At 42.4% G+C, this 18,034-nt stretch overlaps 1 protein-coding gene across 2 annotated transcripts in view; it reads right to left on the bottom strand.

The window, feature by feature from the left end:
- The window catches only part of LOC126248817 (UV excision repair protein RAD23 homolog B-like), a 153,902-nt gene that overhangs the window by 71,270 nt on the left and 64,598 nt on the right, over positions 1–18,034 (bottom strand). For both annotated transcript variants that reach the window (XM_049950228.1, XM_049950227.1), the window contains exon 4: positions 11,149–11,296. In XM_049950228.1, coding sequence (XP_049806185.1) covers positions 11,149–11,296 — 148 coding nt within the window. The remainder of the gene's footprint in view (positions 1–11,148; positions 11,297–18,034) is intronic.

Raw genomic sequence — 18,034 nt, 5'->3', positions numbered from 1 at the left:
GAGGTAGAAGACCTGCCTTTGATTCCCTAGAGCCTTAGTGGTTGACAGATGAAGACTCGGACATTTGTTGGCTGGAGGGATGTAAAAAGACTTCATGAGAGTACTCCTTTTGTGCTTTCTGGCCTGCCAGTTGTGTGGCAGGCGATTTCACCACCAGATTTGGTGGCTTGTTGTACAGCTGGAGGAGATGGAGACAGCACTGGTATCATGAGACTGGGCAATTTTACAACTGCAGTACTGAATTTGACATTGCAAGTCTGCATGGCCATGCCCTTCGTGAAGTGAGGTACAGTAAGAACAGTATGGTAAGTGCCAGACGGTAAAATGCTGGGCTTTTGACTAGCCAAAAACTTGCAAGTGATAGGAAAAAGGCAGTTTTTCCTTCACCCGGATCTCCTTGACAGCCTGCTCATCAAGATACACGGGACATTCTAAGGATGAGACTTAAGTTGATACAGCAGGGAGAAAGAGGCAGGCAATCATCCTCGTGAGTATCCTTACTAGTAACACATTTGGCCGTGTTTTGACAGGACATGTGAGTGTGGTTGTAACATTGACACTGGTAGCAGCGCATCAAGCATGGAATGTGCGGTCAGATCATGACAACTTCATAGCCTGCATTGATCTCTGATAGGACTACTCTATCAAACGTGAGAAAAAGAGTGTGTGAGCACAAAGGTTGCATCGATCTTTTTCATTACCCGATGAACATCAATGGTACCCTGATCAGAGAGGTAAGTTTGGATTTCTCCCTGAGTCAGGCCATCGAGCAACATAGAGTAAATAACACCATGAAATGAATTCAGCGTTCGATGGGCATCAACACGAACAGGATAGCCATGGGGGAGTGAAACTGCAAGCAGTTGTTGGGCTTGAAAATCATAACTGGTCTCCAAAAGCAAAGTTTCATTACGTACACGAGAGTAGGATATCACAGGGCCTGCAATTGCATCAACACCCTTCTGAATAATAAATGGATTAACCGTAGGAAAAGACTAACCTTCAGTACACAATACCACAAGGAACCAAGGTGCAGGAAATTCTTGGAATCTTTAGTCTTATTCCGTTTTGGTAGACATAAACTAAAATGGTGATTGGCTCACTGCAAGAAAATCCCCCGTGACTGCCAGGCATCTACGATGGTGTACTCCTTCCAACTGCCCTCCGCCCCCTCCCCATCAGAGGGGGCTCACCCACCTTAGGTGACTGTTCACACCTCAGGTCACACCACCTGAACTGTCAGGGGGACCAACTGACGATTTGGGAAGGTAACAGCTCAGACAATCACCCCTCCCTGGGCCTGGCCTGCACCACAGGGTATGTGCGAACTCTACTTTTCGACCTGGGGCTGGGAATTACATGTTACCCAGTCGTCTTTTGTGTGTCAAACGTGTGGGCTGGCCTTCAGGAGTGCACAGGGAGGAAGAAGAAACAAGAAGCTCAAATGCCAAAGCAGAGGAAAGATAGGAAATGCAGAATGATGAAAGAAATAAACAATTGAGGGACTGTTCTGATATCAAGCTACTAAACCTTCAGAGCACATTCCCAAAATATCCAAGACATGTTCCCCAGGGAGGGCAAAAAGAATAGCAGGAGGATAGACACGCAGCACGAAAAGGGGAAAGGTGCTGCAAAGGATGGGGCCCCGTGGTAGCCAACCACGAATTTGTCACAATGCGCTCTGTGTGTGTGTGTGTGTGTGTGTGTGTGTGTGTGTGTGTGTGTGTGTGTGTGTGGAGGGGGGGGGGGGCACAGGAGGTAATGATTTTGAATATCTTTTCTACCAATACATTTGCTTCCAACAGCATGGTACAAACACTGCATTGCCCCTGAAGTTATTACTCAAGTAACAAGTTCTTTGTATTATTATTTCAGAAAGATCCACACAAAAAGTTTCATCTGCATCTATACTCTGCGAAACACTATGTGCATGGCGGGGTGTACTTCCCACTGTAGCAGTAATTAGGGCTTCTTTCCATATGGAAATGCATCTGTGTGTGGTGTGATTAATCGAACCTTATCACAATTCCTATGGCAGCAATATGTACACGTTTGTATTATATTCATAGGGTCTTCATTTACAGCTAGTTCCTGAAGTAGGCTTTCTTGGGATAGTTTACCGCTACTTTCAATAGTCTTCTGGTTCAGTTCTTTCAACATCTCTGACATTCTTGAGAGAGTCAAACAAAACTGGGACCATTCATGCTGCCCTTCTCTGTATATAGCCGATATCCCAAGTTGGTTCTGTCTGGTAAGGGTCCCACACACTTGAACAATATTCTGGGATATGTCATACAAGTGATTTGAAAGCAATACAGCGCGTATATGCAAACAAGGAAAAAAATTCCCAGATTTCCCAGTTGAAAATACACTTTCTTCCAGGTGGAAATAAACTTCTTCCGTGTTAAGTGACAGCATACTTTTCCTCTGAACTGTAAAGCTTATCAATCCTTTGATTGGTCATGGTTGTATACGCCAGCATAGAATTTTCTGACACTTTAAAAAACGAAACTCAGGGAAAAAAAAAAAAAAAAAAAAAATCACTCATATTTTTGTATTACAAAAGCATAAATTCAAAGTCCAACAAACACCACATGTTACTTTCCGAAGCATTGAAATCGAGACTGCAATGCACTTTTGTAAGCCAGTCATAGCTCATGTCACGTGATCTCGCCAGGTGATGACAGAGGAAATTCAAAGCACAGGACACTTAATGTAGTCAACCAATCACTGTTAACCAGTGCGAACACACAAATACGAAAAGTTCACGGTTTAAATTAATATACACAGTGTTGCTACAAGAAAAGAAAAGCTTTCAGATATAATATTGGTCTCTAAGATTAATAAGCTGCAAAAGAAGCTAAGCTTTAACATATAAAGTTGATGTTTTTGCACATTACACTTTAAGATATATCACACAAATGTGCTAGTAAAATTTTTGACGATATAAACGTCTGATCTTCTGGGATCGAAATTCTTCTAAACGACTGTCCTCAAAGAGTTGATTTTTAAATGAGATTCAAACACACTGTGATTTAAGAAATTCATCATACATTCTCGCACATAGTTCATCTAGCGGGAAAGGAAATTTACTTTGAAAGTAACGCTTTTCAACCAACCATTCGCAATATTTTCCCGTGACCTCTTAGAAATAGGTTCATTTCAGGAGCTGCCAGATAAAAGATTTCACCACGCTTGTGCAGCTACAATGATGCAGGAAGCCTGTATGTTCATACGTGTCAAACATTAAAAGATCTTACATTATGTCATAAAAGAAACAAGACATTAGAGGATACTCCAAGAGCAAATGCACAATCTGGCTTAAAGTGCACATTCATAGGTCCAGATTTGGATGTAAATTTTCTTGGAGTACCAGTACTGTATTATCTCATGTTTGGTTCTTTATTACGGCATAATGCCATACATGCTAGAAGATGAAATGTGCGCTTGAAGTGCAGAGAACAGTTGAAACTAGCCAATTGTGTGGAATTAAACACATCGTTTCAAATAAATTTATTGTCTCAGCGGAAAAGATTAATAAAAGCCAAATTTCTTTAGCAAACCAACAAAAATAACTTCATTTTTCTGCAAGGTGATTAATGCTTGACTGTCAAAGGTGGAAATAAAATAAAATCTGAAACTAATAACATATTTTAGCCTTCCATAATTATGTGAATGTATTTTAATTCACTTGATAGGTCCTGGCCACAGAAATTCGTTTTGTTTTCATTTGATGTGAGAGCAATAAACGAAGAGGAAACAGCAAAATCACAACTCAAACGCGTATCACATCGAGAACACCCACCTCCCCACTACAACTCAGACTGCTCTGTGCATCAGCCACAGACCTACGATATTTCCGAAGTGGGGTAATACCAGACATTGGCGACACGACCGCCCCCCCCCCCCCCCCCCCCCCGCCAAACCACCCTCCCTCGAGCATTTAAGGTAGGACACAAAAAATTTAAAATTCAGCTTTTCAAAAATATGTTCATTTTGTAGTGCACATCTTTCTGAAGAGTCTGAGACATAAAACATATGTTTTTGAGGAAATGTAAGACATTATTTGGTCTCAAGTGTGTCAAAGTGCAGCACCACACCTCTTCACACAGCATTCTTCTTCACAGTATTTCACTCTGTGGAATTCAAACGTGTAATATTTTGTAATGGATGCCATCAAATTATATTCACGACAATGGAAATTAAAATGTCCTGTGGTTCCTCTCCTGCTCTGTCGACCAATTTGACATTCTGCCCTTTTTCTAAAAAAAAACCCTCACAATTAATACTGGATGAGATTATTTGTAACCCGGTGAACAAGAACTCTTCAGAAAATTTGCACTCTTTATTGTCTATTAGCTAACAACGTGCTGTTTTTTGTGTGACATAAAATTAAAAATAGGATACAAAAAACAAGTAAAGACAAGAGACAAGCAAGACAGTACACATTTCTTCAATCCGTTAGTCCTAGCATTTTTCCTTCTCTAATATTGCTACAGCTGTACGTGGCCCTTTTCCTTTCTGGGAAAATCTATTACCTCATCAAAGTTTGTCAAACGTACTGCTACATGAAAAAATGAAATGTCGTCATCTAATACTGAGAAAGGTGTTAATACAAATAGTACCCAAAACTGGTGGGGTCTCTTGATCTGATTATGTGTATTTTGTCACAGTCTGCTAAATAAAACAAAATAGGCCTGCCTAATATTGCAGCAATTGTAACACACACCGAACAAATGATACTGTTTTGGCACAAAAGGTCATTTTTATAACACGACAGAATATAATTCACGAAATACCAATATCAAATGCCCATTAGGCCTACCACAAGCAAAAAGTTTTATGTTAGTAAATACCTTCACATTTCATTCATATTCTCCAGCTTCTGAAGTAGGAGATAGAAAATTGTTAGTACAAAATTCTGATATAAATTTAGAATCACCATATTCTTCCATAATTTGTGTGATGTCCCCGTTTCTTCTCCATCCTCATTCTAACAAACCATCCTGTCATCACTAACTCTGTAACTATTCCTGAAAGTGTCAAAACTTATTCTTCTGTTAACCTCACTAATCCTGTCACAACCACTGGTTTAGTTATCCCATGTTTATTCTCCGGTTAGGCATTATCACGCGTTCGTACAACACGTTTTCCGTGTTACTCCCAGAATAGTACATAAGTGGCTGCTAGCTGGGGACTGTACAACCGACCCTTGTTAGTGTAGCGGTCTGGCCAAAAATTTTCTGTCAAAATTTTATTTTCTTGGATACACCGAGAAGATACTATGTAAGCTTTCTTACCTGTTATTCTTGTTAGTCGTGTATTTCGCTCTAGTAGTAGTCTGAATCTACAGATTTCGCTAGTAATTATAACACTAATCATTCACAAACCCAGTAAACCACATAAACAGCAATTGACATTCACCCATTTGGCTTTATTCTGCTCAGCTCGTATAGCTCCGTCCCCTTTTGTCTGCAGGAAAGTATTTCTATATGTGACAGGGATACCCCTGGAAGAGATATTACATACACTATACACGCATTCAAAAATCAACTTATGATTCATTCAGAAATCAACAGGGATGTGTTTCAAAATAATATGAATAATCGATAGACCAATGTGTGCGCTGGATGATACGCACTTTGTGAAACAATGACGGAATATTTGTAGAGCTTTCTTCATGCTGCACTTCCCTGCAAGTAATCATCTGCAAAAAGTCTGAGGTTACAATTAACACTGCCGCCTGGAGTGCACGAAATAGCGGTAAACAGCCGGCAACACTACATGGGTGTCGTGTGCATAGTATCGCTCAGTGGCCGGCGACAACACTTTAGTATCTTTTTCATTCTGTCGGTGTTTTGTTTAGGTAACAATAAGTTACACACATCAATAAGTTTTTTGTTTTTACAAGTACTTGTGCACTTTCATCATGGCAGACGAAAGAGACGATACGATTATTTACGATGAATGCGCGGACGTCTTGTCTGATGTTCCAAATGACTTGGCCGATTGGGAAGAAGACATTGGTTATCAAAAACATGAAAGTGAAGCAGAATCGTCAGAAGATAGTGAAATATGTCCAAGAAGAATTCGGTGAACGCTACAGTTGCCAACTGATTCGGATGAATCAGACGAAGAAGACACTTACTTTTAAATTTGTCAGTGTACAACAACAAGTTAGCCATGCCTATGATTGTCTTGTCATGGAAACTGACAGGTTTAGTTATTACATTTGTTGGAAAGGAAAGGAAACTGCATACGACACAGTAGTGCAAACAATTCTGGACTACTGTTCCAGCACTTGGGGTCCTAATCAAGGAGGGATAGGAGGAGACAGGACACATCCAGAAACATACTATAATTATAGCTGGTTGGTATGAAACAGTACACTCACAGAACTTAACTGGGAATCCCAGAATAAGGGTGATGACATTTGCGCAAGACCCAATCAAGTAAATTTAGAAAACTGGTATTTGCAGAAGACTGTGGCAATTCCGCTGCCACCGGCAAGTATCTTCTATAGGGATCATAAGACTAAGATCATATAGTTTAGAGCATATTGTAATGACTGAATTATGAAAGACAAAAACACACAACATCCAAGTACAAATATCAGATGTAAGTGTTGTAACTTGTAAGGTGCACAGTGCAAGCAGCTTTCATCAGCTCATTAAGAGTAAATATGCATTGAGAAATTGCTGACTTCATGTGCACCGATTGTGAATTGCAGGTAAAAAGCAACACAGTCATGCATCATCAATAAGCAAACAGCCTCATATGCCACACAAGTCAGAGTTCAATAGATCAAGCAACATCCCCCTCAATCTGTGAAGAAGCAATAAAAAGGAGACCAGCAAGTCAATCCATAGTCTCCTTTTCCCTATCAGCTCTGTATCTACCTCCTTAGCCTAACTTCGAAGTCATTCTGTACTGTCTCCAACCAGGTTATGACAATGCCCAGAAGAATATAGACAGTTTTATTTCTCTCACTTGATATGCAAATGGAATAAGGCAGAAAGCTGCTGCTATTTGTGCATAGTACCCTCCACCACACACTTCAAAATGGCTTTCTAAGTTTATATGTAAATTTGGAAGTGGACTAAAGACTAAGGTGGAGCTCTCTGGATTCTTTTATTAACATTTGTCATGTTGTTGTTGTTGTTGTTGTTGTTGTTGTTGTGGTCTTCAGTCCTGAGACTGGTTTGATGCAGCTCTCCATGCTACTCTATTCTGTGCAAGCTTCTTCATCTCCCAGTACCTACTGCAACCTACATCCTTCTGAATCTGCTTAGTGTATTGATCTCTTGGTGTCCCTCTACGATTTTTACCCTCCACGCTGCCCTCCAATGCTAAATTTGTGATCCCTTGATGCCTCAAAACATGTCCTACCAACCGATCCCTTCTTCTAGTCAAGTTGTGCCACAAACTTCTCTTCTCCCCAATCCTATTCAATACCTCCTCATTAGTTACGTGATCTACCCACCTTATCTTCAGCATTCTTCTGTAGCACCACATTTCGAAAGCTTCTATTCTCTTCTTTTCTAAACTGTTTATAGTCCACGTTTCACTTCCATACATGGCTACACTCCATACAAATACTTTCAGAAACGACTTCCTGACACTTAAATCTATACTAGATGTTAACAAATTTCTCTTCTTCAGAAACGATTTCCTTGCCATTGCCAGTCTACATTTTATATCCTCTCTACTTCGAGCATCATCAGTTATTTTACTCCCTAAATAGCAAAACTCCTTTACTACTTTAAGTGTCTCATTTCCTAATCTAATCCCCTCAGCATCACCCGATTTAATTTGACTACATTCCATTATCCTCATTTTGCTTTTGTTGATGTTCATCTTATATCCTCCTTTCAAGACACTGTCCATTCCGTTCAACTGCTCTTCCAAGTCGTTTGCTGTCTCTGACAGAATTACAATGTCATCGGCGAACCTCAAAGTTTTTACTTCTTCTCCATGAATTTTAATACCTACTCCGAATTTTTCTTTTGTTTCCTTTACTGCTTGCTCTATATATAGATTGAATAACATCGGGGAGAGGCTACAACCCTGTCTCACTCCTTTCCCAACCATTGCTTCCCTTTCATGTCCTTCGACTCTTATAACTGCCATCTGGTTTCTGTACAAATTGTAAAAAGCCTTTCGCTCCCTGTATTTTACCCCTGCCACCTTCAGAATTTGAAAGAGAGTATTCCAGTTAACGTTGTCGAAAGCTTTCTCTAAGTCTACAAATGCTAGAAACGTAGGTTTGCCTTTTCTTAATCATTCTTCTAAGATAAGTCGTAAGGTTAGTATTGCCTCACGTGTTCCAACATTTCTACGGAATCCAAACTGATCTTCCCCGAGGTCCGCTTCTACCAGTTTTTCCATTCGTCTGTAAAGAATTCGCATTAGTATTTTGCAGCCGTGACTTATTAAACTGATAGTTCGGTAATTTTCACATCTGTCAACACCTGCTTTCTTTGGGATTGGAATTATTATATTCTTCTTGAAGTCTGAGGGTATTTTGCCTGTCTCATACATCTTGCTCACCAGATGGTAGAGTTTTGTCATGACTGGCTCTCTCAAGGCCATCAGTAGTTCTAATGGAATGTTGTCTACTCCCGGGGCCTTGTTTCGACTCAGGTCTTTCAGTGCTCTGTCAAACTCTTCACGCAGTATCGTATCTCCCATTTCATCTTCATCTACATCCTCTTCCATTTCCATAATATTGTCCTCAAGTACATCGCCCTTGTATAAACCCTCTATATACTCCTTCCACCTTTCCGCCTTCCCTTCTTTGCTTAGAACTGGGTTGCCATCTGAGCTCTTGATATTCATACAAGTGGTTCTCTTCTCTCCAAAGGTCTCTTTAATTTTCCTGTAGGCAGTATCTATCTTACCCCTAGTGAGACAAGCCTCTACATCCTTACATTTGTCCTCTAGCCATCCCTGCTTAGCCATTTTGCACTTCCTGTCGATCTCATTTTTGAGACGTTTGTATTCCCTTTTGCCTGCTTCATTTACTGCATTTGTCATAGCCATTTTATATTGTCACACACTTGTCATCTCAGTCAGCTTTTAATGAAAAAGTCCCTCTTCACTTTGTTTCATTTACTACTTCAACACGAGAAAGTAAATACATTCCAATGTGCATAATGTCAAAGATCAGGAATTCTCATCAAATTAAATTAGCTTCTGTGAAATATTCTTTTAAAAATACAAAAATTATACAGGATGATTCAAAAAGAATACCACAACTTTAGGAATTTAAAACTCTGCAACGACAAAAGGCAGAGCTAAGCACTATCTGTCGGCGAATTAAGGGAGCTATAAAGTTTCATTTAGTTGTACATTTGTTCGCTTGAGGCGCTGTTGACTAGGCGTCAGCGTCAGTTGATGCTAAGATGGCGACCGCTCAACAGAAAGCTTTTTGTGTTATTGAGTACGGCAGAAGTGAATCGACGACAGTTGTTCAGCGTGCATTTCAAACGAAGTATGGTGTTAAACCTCCTGATAGGTGGTGTATTAAACGTTGGTATAAACAGTTTACAGAGAATGGGTGTTTGTGCAAAGGGAAAAGTTCTGGACGGCCGAGAACGAGTGATGAAAATGTAGCACGCATCCAGCAAGCATTTGTTCGCAGCCCAGGAAAGTCGACTCGCAGAGCTAGCAGAGAGCTGCAAATTCCACAATCAACTGTATGGAGAGTCCTACGAAAAAGGTTAGTTATGAAACCTTATCGTCAACTACCCGAGGCGATGGATCGGCCGCCAGGCAGCCCGTGACAGAGCACTTCATCACTGGCCTCCAAGAAGCCCTGATCTTACCCCCTGCCATTTTTTCTTATGGGGGTATGTTAAGGATATGGTGTTTCAGCCACCTCTCCCAGTCACCATTGATGATTTGAAATGAGAAATAACAGCAGCTATCCAAACTGTTACGCCTGATATGCTACAGAGAGTGTGGAACGAGTTGGAGTATCGGGTTGATATTGCTCGAGTGGGCCATATTGAACATCTCTGAACTTGTTTTTGAGTGAAAAAAAACCTTTTTAAATACTCTTTGTAATGATGTATAACAGAAGGTTATATTATGTTTCTTTCATTAAATACACATTTTTAAAGTTGAGGTATTCTTTTTGAATCGCCCTGTATAACTGGCAACTATACCGCACCTTCTACAAAGCACTGATTTACTGATCTGAGAAATCATGACTTAACTCACAAGAATAATACAGGATAATAATTAAGTCTGTGAAACATTTCAGACAATTAGCAGAGGTATATAGCCAAGAACAATGGAACAAATCATACAATATGTGAAAGATAAACTCTCAAAGTTCTTTTACACTATTTATAAAGTTGTGTGTTCATTCTTCACCACAAATCTAACTGGTATTCAAATTCTGCCCACTCCCAATCCATTGTATCAGGAGTGGCAGTAAAGACAGCTGCTGTGACAAAATGGAATCCCACAAGAACATTGCTGGTTGCCATGTCTGGAGTCCGTGGAGGTCACTCGGGTAGTGTCAAGTCAGCCGTCGCAACATGGCCTATCCAGTGATGTGATGTCATCTTGTGCAAGCAATCATATACAGAATTATGGAAATGGGGAGGAGTGGTTTCACCTTGTTAAAAAATGAAATTCCTGCTATCAGTTTAAGTTGTGGCATGAGTCAAAATTGCACCATGTTGGGACATGTGATACCACTGACAGCTCTATTGTTTGTGGTGCCCCTGCCAGTGGTTTTCCAAACTAACTTACCGGCACCAATGTTTTTAAGAAATAAAATGAAAGGACAAAGAAAGAAGGGTTGAAAGTTCATCTTTCACATACCGTATAAATTGTTACATTGTGTTTAGCCATTTACTTATGCCAATTTTTAAAATTTTTCATGGACTACTATAAAAGTAAAATTTTTTATCAATGTTGTGAAAATCACTGTTTAGTCCTCCACTATTAATAAGATAAGGCTATATGAACAAATTAGTTTAAGTCTTATAAACCAACACAAGATATTTAACCAATTCCACAATACAACCTACGCCCCACAATGGAAACTGATTAAACATGCATCATTTACGCAAACTGTTGAAAAACAGATGCTAAATGGCAACAGCAGGGATTGCCATTGGTAAAAAAACTCACCTGTTCACGACTATACCCAAGATCCATTATATTACGGACGTAGTCCCTGAATTCATCTTCAGACACCAATGTTGCTTCTAAGTCACCCATTTCCTCGGTTAAAAACTCAGGAGGTATATTGATTGGAGAATTTGAAGAGGAACCACTCCTGTCACAGAAATTTCACACAGTGAAAGATGACTTTTTTACATCAAAAACCCAGCAATATTAAAATCCTTTCATTGTATTAAATATCCTTAATTTAAATCATAATATGTTTAAGATTTTAAATGCAGGATTTGCTATCTAGCAAATAGAGCTTTTTTAAAGTCCTGATGAGTAAACAGGATAGAGTAACAGCTGACTATTACGAGCCAGCTAACCAATGCTAATGGATTCCATGAAAACATACTGAACAAATTAATACCTAAGAAACAGCACACAAATCTACATGGGAACACAACACAGAATGTTAAAGGAGTCATGACTCCTTATTTTGGTAATTTATCACAAAAGCTAGCTAACATTCTTAAACTGTTTAAAGTCAAAATCACATTTAAAATCAACAACAACTTAAAACTTAAATTAAAAAATAATTTAAAACAGAAAGTTAGTAAATATGACAAAGCTGGCATCTACAGAATTTATCATAATAGTTTTAATGCAAACTAGACTGGTCAGGCTGATGGGTCCGTCAAGTTGTGGTACAAGGAATACAGGGACACTTTTTAGCTTAACAATTTTGAAGAGTCAGCCACAGCCATGCATATCCAATAAACTGACCACCCTTTACTGGGAATTGAAGACACACAATTCTGTACATACAGGATAATGGTAGGAAACAGGATCTACTGGCACTGTTAGAGATTATGACACACATTACAAAAAATGAACACACATTACATGAATAGATTATAGGAGAGAGAATTTAAAAAAAAAAATTGTAGCTCTATGGTAATAACAAAATTTGTGGTTAGCTACTTTATAGCCACACCGTCAGTATTCAGTGCATGGTGTAATTCAAACTCCCAGGAAACTCCGTAGGAGTGTGAATTATTTTTGATGATTGATGAATGTCAGATTCCTTGATTACTGTTAAACGCTGTGTGTGTGTGTGTGTGTGTGTGTGTGTGTGTGTGTGTGTGTGTGTATCCAAATGTGTCTTTCAGTCGAGATATTGACTGTACATGCAAATACATGTTGCTGTGACACTGCTCACATTCACAAACTGCATATGCCATCTTATTTTATTTTGCTGAGTGGAAAAATGATGTTGAAGCACATGTTACGAAAACACTGTTACAAGGGAAGGGACCATGATTTTTTAGTATTTATAACTATACTTTTATCGCAAAGAGCAATTCTGAATATGAATGCTCGCCACTTCCAAACATGTCAATCTAGTGTTTCTGCATTTTTAAAGGTGGTTTAGCCTCCATTTTAACACCTAACAACTGTGACCTCACATAAATCATGGGTAAATTCAAAGTCCAAATAAATGTTTCAATTTATTTCTCTCCTGACCACAATTTTTGTGAATATCGTTTATCAGTACGTAAATATTAGTAGGAAATAAGAGTAAAGATTGGTTGGTTGGGTGGAGAAGGGACCAAACGACGCTGTCATCAGTCCCTCCGACCTTAGACTAACTAAAACTAATAAAATCCCACATTAAAAGAGGGAACTAAAATACCTATAAAATGATAAACTATTGACAGGGAATGAAGGAAAAGGACAGAAGAAGAGGTGAGGGAAAGAAAGTGACTAATGACAGGGGCATGAAGGAAGAAGCACAGGAGATAAGAGAGATGCGCAAGACGTAACAGATCCCATAAGAAAAGGAGTGGGAAGGCAGAGGGCCGGAGTGAACCACCAAGCCCAGTTGAAGCCAATCCAGTCAGGGCAAAGGGGGAGCAAGAGGGGCTGCCATCCCCTCCACTCACCGATTAGGTGGAAGGTCCCTCCCTTAAATAAATCGATAAAAATACCCATCACGAATAAAACGTAAAACGAGATCCGCTGTTGAGGCATTGTCAGCCAACAACAGGGGTAGCGAGTCTGGAAAGCTAAAAGTCCGTCGCAGGGTGGCTAAGTTGAGGCAGTCCAATAAGATGTGAGCCACAGTCAACATCGATCCACAACGACAGAGAGGGGGAGTCCTCAAGACGGAGGAGATAACAGTGTGTCAACTAAGTATGGCTGATGTGGAGCCGACATAGGACGACAGAAGCCTTATGAGAGACCCAGGAGGAGGACCGCCACGGAGTTGTAGAATCCTTAATGGCCCTGAGCTTGTTCGGCGAAGGAAGTGTGTGCCATTCTGTATCCCAGAGGCCCAAAATTTGACAATGTAATGACGAGCGAAGGTCTGTTTCCGGAATGCCTATAGCAAGAGATGGCCTGGTAGTAGCTAACTTAGCCAGTCGATCGGCAAGTTCATTGCCAGGAATCCCAACATGGCCTGGAGTCCAAATGAAAACCACCGAACATCGACATTGAGCAACGAGAGAAAGAGTCCTGGATAGAGATGACCATCAGGTGGTGAGGGAAGCACTGACCAATAGCGTGCAAACCGCTCAATGAGTCACTACAGATAGTGAAGGATAGTCCTGAGCAGGAGCAGATATGGTCCAGTGTGCGCAAGATGGCTACCAATTCTGCAGTAAAAACACTACAGCCATCGGGCAAGGAACGAAGTTCTGTGTGTCATGTATAGGTGTAAGCAAAACCAGTGCAGCCAGAAATCATGGAGCCATCAGTATAAATCACTTCTGAACCCTGTAATGTACTGAGGAGACAGTACAATTGGTGGCGAAGAGCCATTGGAGGGACAGAATCCTTTGAATCGATTGAGAGATCAAGACAGAGCTGTAGCCGAGAGACGCGCCAAGGAGGGGTACGTGTGCGAGAAGAGAAGAAAGGCGGTAAATGGAATTGCTTGAGTTCAGAAAAGAGCGACCGAATGCGGACAGCCACGGTAAGCCCACACCGTGCAGGGAGTGGCAACTGTCCCTTAACATAGACAAATGTAATGTATTGCGAATACATAGAAAGAAGGATCCTTTATTGTATGATTATATGATAGCGGAACAAACACTGGTAGCAGTTACTTCTGTAAAATATCTGGGAGTATGCGTGCGGAACAATTTGAAGTGGAATGATCATATAAAATTAATTGTTGGTAAGGCGGGTACCAGGTTGAGATTCATTGGGAGAGTGCTTAGAAAATGTAGTCCATCAACAAAGGAGGTGGCTTACAAAACACTCGTTCGACCTATACTTGTTCGACCTACACTTGAGTATTGCTCATCAGTGTGGGATCCGTACCAGATCGGGTTGACGGAGGAGGTAGAGAAGATCCAAAGAAGAGCGGCGCGTTTCATCACAGGGTTATTTGGTAACCGTGATAGCGTTACTGAGATGTTTAATAAACTCAAGTGGCAGACTCTGCAAGAGAGGCGCTCTGCATCGCGGTGTAGCTTGCTCGCCAGGTTTCGAGAGTGTGCGTTTCTGGATGAGGTATCGAATATATTGCTTCCCCCTACTTATAACTCCCGAGGAGATCACGAATGTAAAATTAGAGAGATTAGAGCGCGCACGGAGGCTTTCAGACAGTCATTCTTCCCGCGAACCATATGCGACTGGAACAGGAAAGGGAGGTAATGACAGTGGCACGTAAAGTGCCCTCCGCCACACACCGCTGGGTGGCTTGCGGAGTATGAATGTAGATGTAGATGTAGTGGCCCCAGCAGACTGCCCCCTGTAGACGGCGTTCTGCAGCACCCATTACGGAGGAAGCGAGGTAGATACAAAAATCGTCAGCATACAAAGAGGGGGACACTGTCTGCCCAACAGCTGTCACCAGACCATTAATGGCTAGGAGAAAGAGAGGGATGCTCAGCACAGAACCCTGCAGAACCCCATATTCTTGCCGATGGGGAGTGCTGTACGAACAGCCAACTTGGAGCCGAAAAGAGCGACAAGAAAGGAAGTTACGGATAAAAATGGGCAGAGCGCCAAGAAGGCCCTATTCGTGAAGGGTGGTGAGGATGTGGTGGTGCCAGGTGGTGTCACAGGCTTTCTGCACATCAAAGAAGACTGCAAGAAGGTGTTGCTGATGGGCAAAAGACGACCGGATAGCAGACTCCAGGTGCACCAAATTATCTACCGTAGAGCGGCCACAGCAAAAACCACTTTGAGTCAATGACAAAAGGTCGCAGGATTCAAGGATCCTAAACAGCCGCCCACTCACCATGTTTTCAAGGAGCTTGCAAAGGGTGTTAGTAAGGCTAATTGAACAGTAACTATCCAACTGAAGAGGCAGCTTCCCTGGCTTCAACACCGGAATAACAATGCTTTCCTGCCACTGGGTAGGAAGGTAGGAAAGAATCCCTCAATCCACAGATGGTTGAAGATGGTCAGTATACGATGGTGGCCAGCCACCGATAAGTATTGGAGCATTTGGTTATGTATCCGATCCAGTCCAGGAGCCGTGTCAGGACAAAGGGCGAGGGCGCTGGCAAAGTACCAGTCGCTGAATGGAGCATTATATGGCTCCGAGCAGCAAGAAACAAAAGACAAAGGCAGTCATTCTGAGCACTCTTTCAGGAGAAGGAACGTGGGCGGATACTGAGTCGATGTCAAAGCTTGAGCAAAGTGGTAAGCGAAATTTTCTGCTACAAAGTCCGGATTGGTAAGGACAACACCATGCACAGAAATACCTGCAACCACGGTGGGAGGACGCTGGCCACAAATTCGCCTGAGTTTCACTCAGAGTTGTGAAGAGGGGTGTGTGGTCCTATGGCAGCTACATACCGTTCCCAGCAAATCTGTTTCTGAAATTTGATTAGATAGCAGGCCCGGGCGCAGAGTCGTTTAAAGACCAGAAGAAGAGCAGTAGAAGGGTGTAGCTTAATGTGTTGAAGAGCACAGAGGCAGTCTTTTATGGCTGCAGCAATTTCCGGAGTATAGCAAGGGACCATCTTCCAGCGTGGGGAACCTGAGGAAGAAGGGATTGCTGAAACAGCTGCTGAAAGGATGGCAGCAGTTAAAGTCTGAGTAGATTCATCAACACTGTCATGTGGCAATACAGGGGGCTGGGAGCAGAGGAGAAGGCACCCCAATCAGCCTTAGATATGGCCCACCTGAGAGGGAGACGGAGCGAGAGACACTGAAGGAAGGTTAAAACAATTGGATAATGGTTGATGTCACGTAAGTCATCGTGCACTCCCCACTGAATGGAGGGAAGAAGGCTGGGACTGCAGATGGAGAGGTCAATGGTAGAGAAAGTGCCGTGCGCCACACTTAAGTGTGTGCGAGCGCCTGTGTTTAGTAAACACGAGGTCAAGCCCTGCCAGAACAGCTTCAACTGTCCTGCTAGGGCAGTAGTCGTATGACTACCCCAAAGAGGGTTGTGGACATTAAAGTCCCCTAATAGCAGGAAGGGAGAAAGGAGTTGTTGAAGAATGGTGGTGAGAGCATGGGATGTGGGCGGCCTGTCAGGTGGGAGGTAGAGATTACATACAATGATTGGAGCGGCCAGATGGACCCTGACAGAAATGGCTTCCAAAGTGGTATGGAGGGGAACCCATTTACTAACAATGTCCTTGCGGACCAAGGTGTAAACGCCACCAGAAGCCTGAAAAGGGCCAATTTGGTTGCGACAGGGAGTGTGGAACCCATGAAGGACGGGGGAGTAAGAATTGACAAAATGGGTCTCCTGGAGTGCAATACAAGCAGCAGAATAGAAGGAAAGTAGGGGCTGCAATTCTGGAAGGTGATGCAAATACCCAATACAATTCCACTGGAGGATTCTCAAGCCAAAGTCAGTCACGCCACCAAGTTGCCATCCATCACCAATAAGGGCGGGGTAATATCCATATAGGTGGGGTCAGACACTGTTGGTTCATTGACTGGACGAGGGGAAGGCTACACCTCAGGGGGTATCGGAGGGGCCTTGCCCTTGTTCTTACATTTCTGCTTCTTCTATTGGGAAGGAAGAGAAAGGCAGACTTCAGCGAGGGCAGGCACGGAATTACACTGGAAAATCTTGGCGCCCACCGCCAGCGGATCACGCTGCTGATGTGGAGCCGTAAATTGCCATTCAGGGGGGATGCCAGGAAGAGGAGTCCCGGGAGGGAGCTCCAGTACCGACAGCCACTGAAGGAGGGGAGCACTTCTCCAGCAGGGGAGGGGGAGCAGCACCCAAAGGGGTGGGTATGGGTACTGACGGGGAGGGGGAGGGGGAGGGGGAGGGGGAGGAGGAGGAGGAGGCTGAAGGCATGGAGAGAATGGGGTGGGGCTTGGAAAAGGAGGGGGTAGGTGGGGGCATGGACGTAACGGAAGCAAAAGTAGAAGACATAGACATGGGATGGAGCCGGTCATACTTTTGACGTACCTCAGTGTAGGTGAGCCGATCTAAGGTTTTGTACTCTTGAATCCTCCTTTCTTTCACAAACACCGGGCATAAAGGCGAGCGTGGCGAATGCTCCCCATGACAATTTACACACACTGGTGGGGGAGCACAGGCACTCATCTCACGGAGGGGGCGCCCACAGTCACTGCAGAGGGGATCAGTGGTGCAGTGGGAAGACGTGCCCAAACCATAAGCATTTAAAGCTTCTCATCCGTGGTGGAATACAGGGTTTTACATCACACCAATACACTATTACCTTGACCTTCTCTGGGAAGACAACCCCCTCGAAGGATCATGAGACCCAGAAAATATTAGATACAGGCTCACAGGTAGATGCCATTTTCCTTGACTTCCAGAAGGCGTTTGATGCAGTTCCGCACTGTCGCCTGATAAAGTAAGAGCCTACGGAATATCAGACCAGCTGTGTGGCTGGATTGAAGAGTTTTTAGCAAACAGAACACAGCATGTTGTTCTCAACGGAGAGACGTCAAC

This window comes from Schistocerca nitens, chromosome 3 (genome assembly GCF_023898315.1).
Source record: "Schistocerca nitens isolate TAMUIC-IGC-003100 chromosome 3, iqSchNite1.1, whole genome shotgun sequence".
Lineage (NCBI taxonomy): Eukaryota > Metazoa > Arthropoda > Insecta > Orthoptera > Acrididae > Schistocerca > Schistocerca nitens.
The sequence above is the reverse complement of the archived record's forward strand: the minus strand, read 5'-3'. Positions and strand labels throughout refer to the sequence as shown.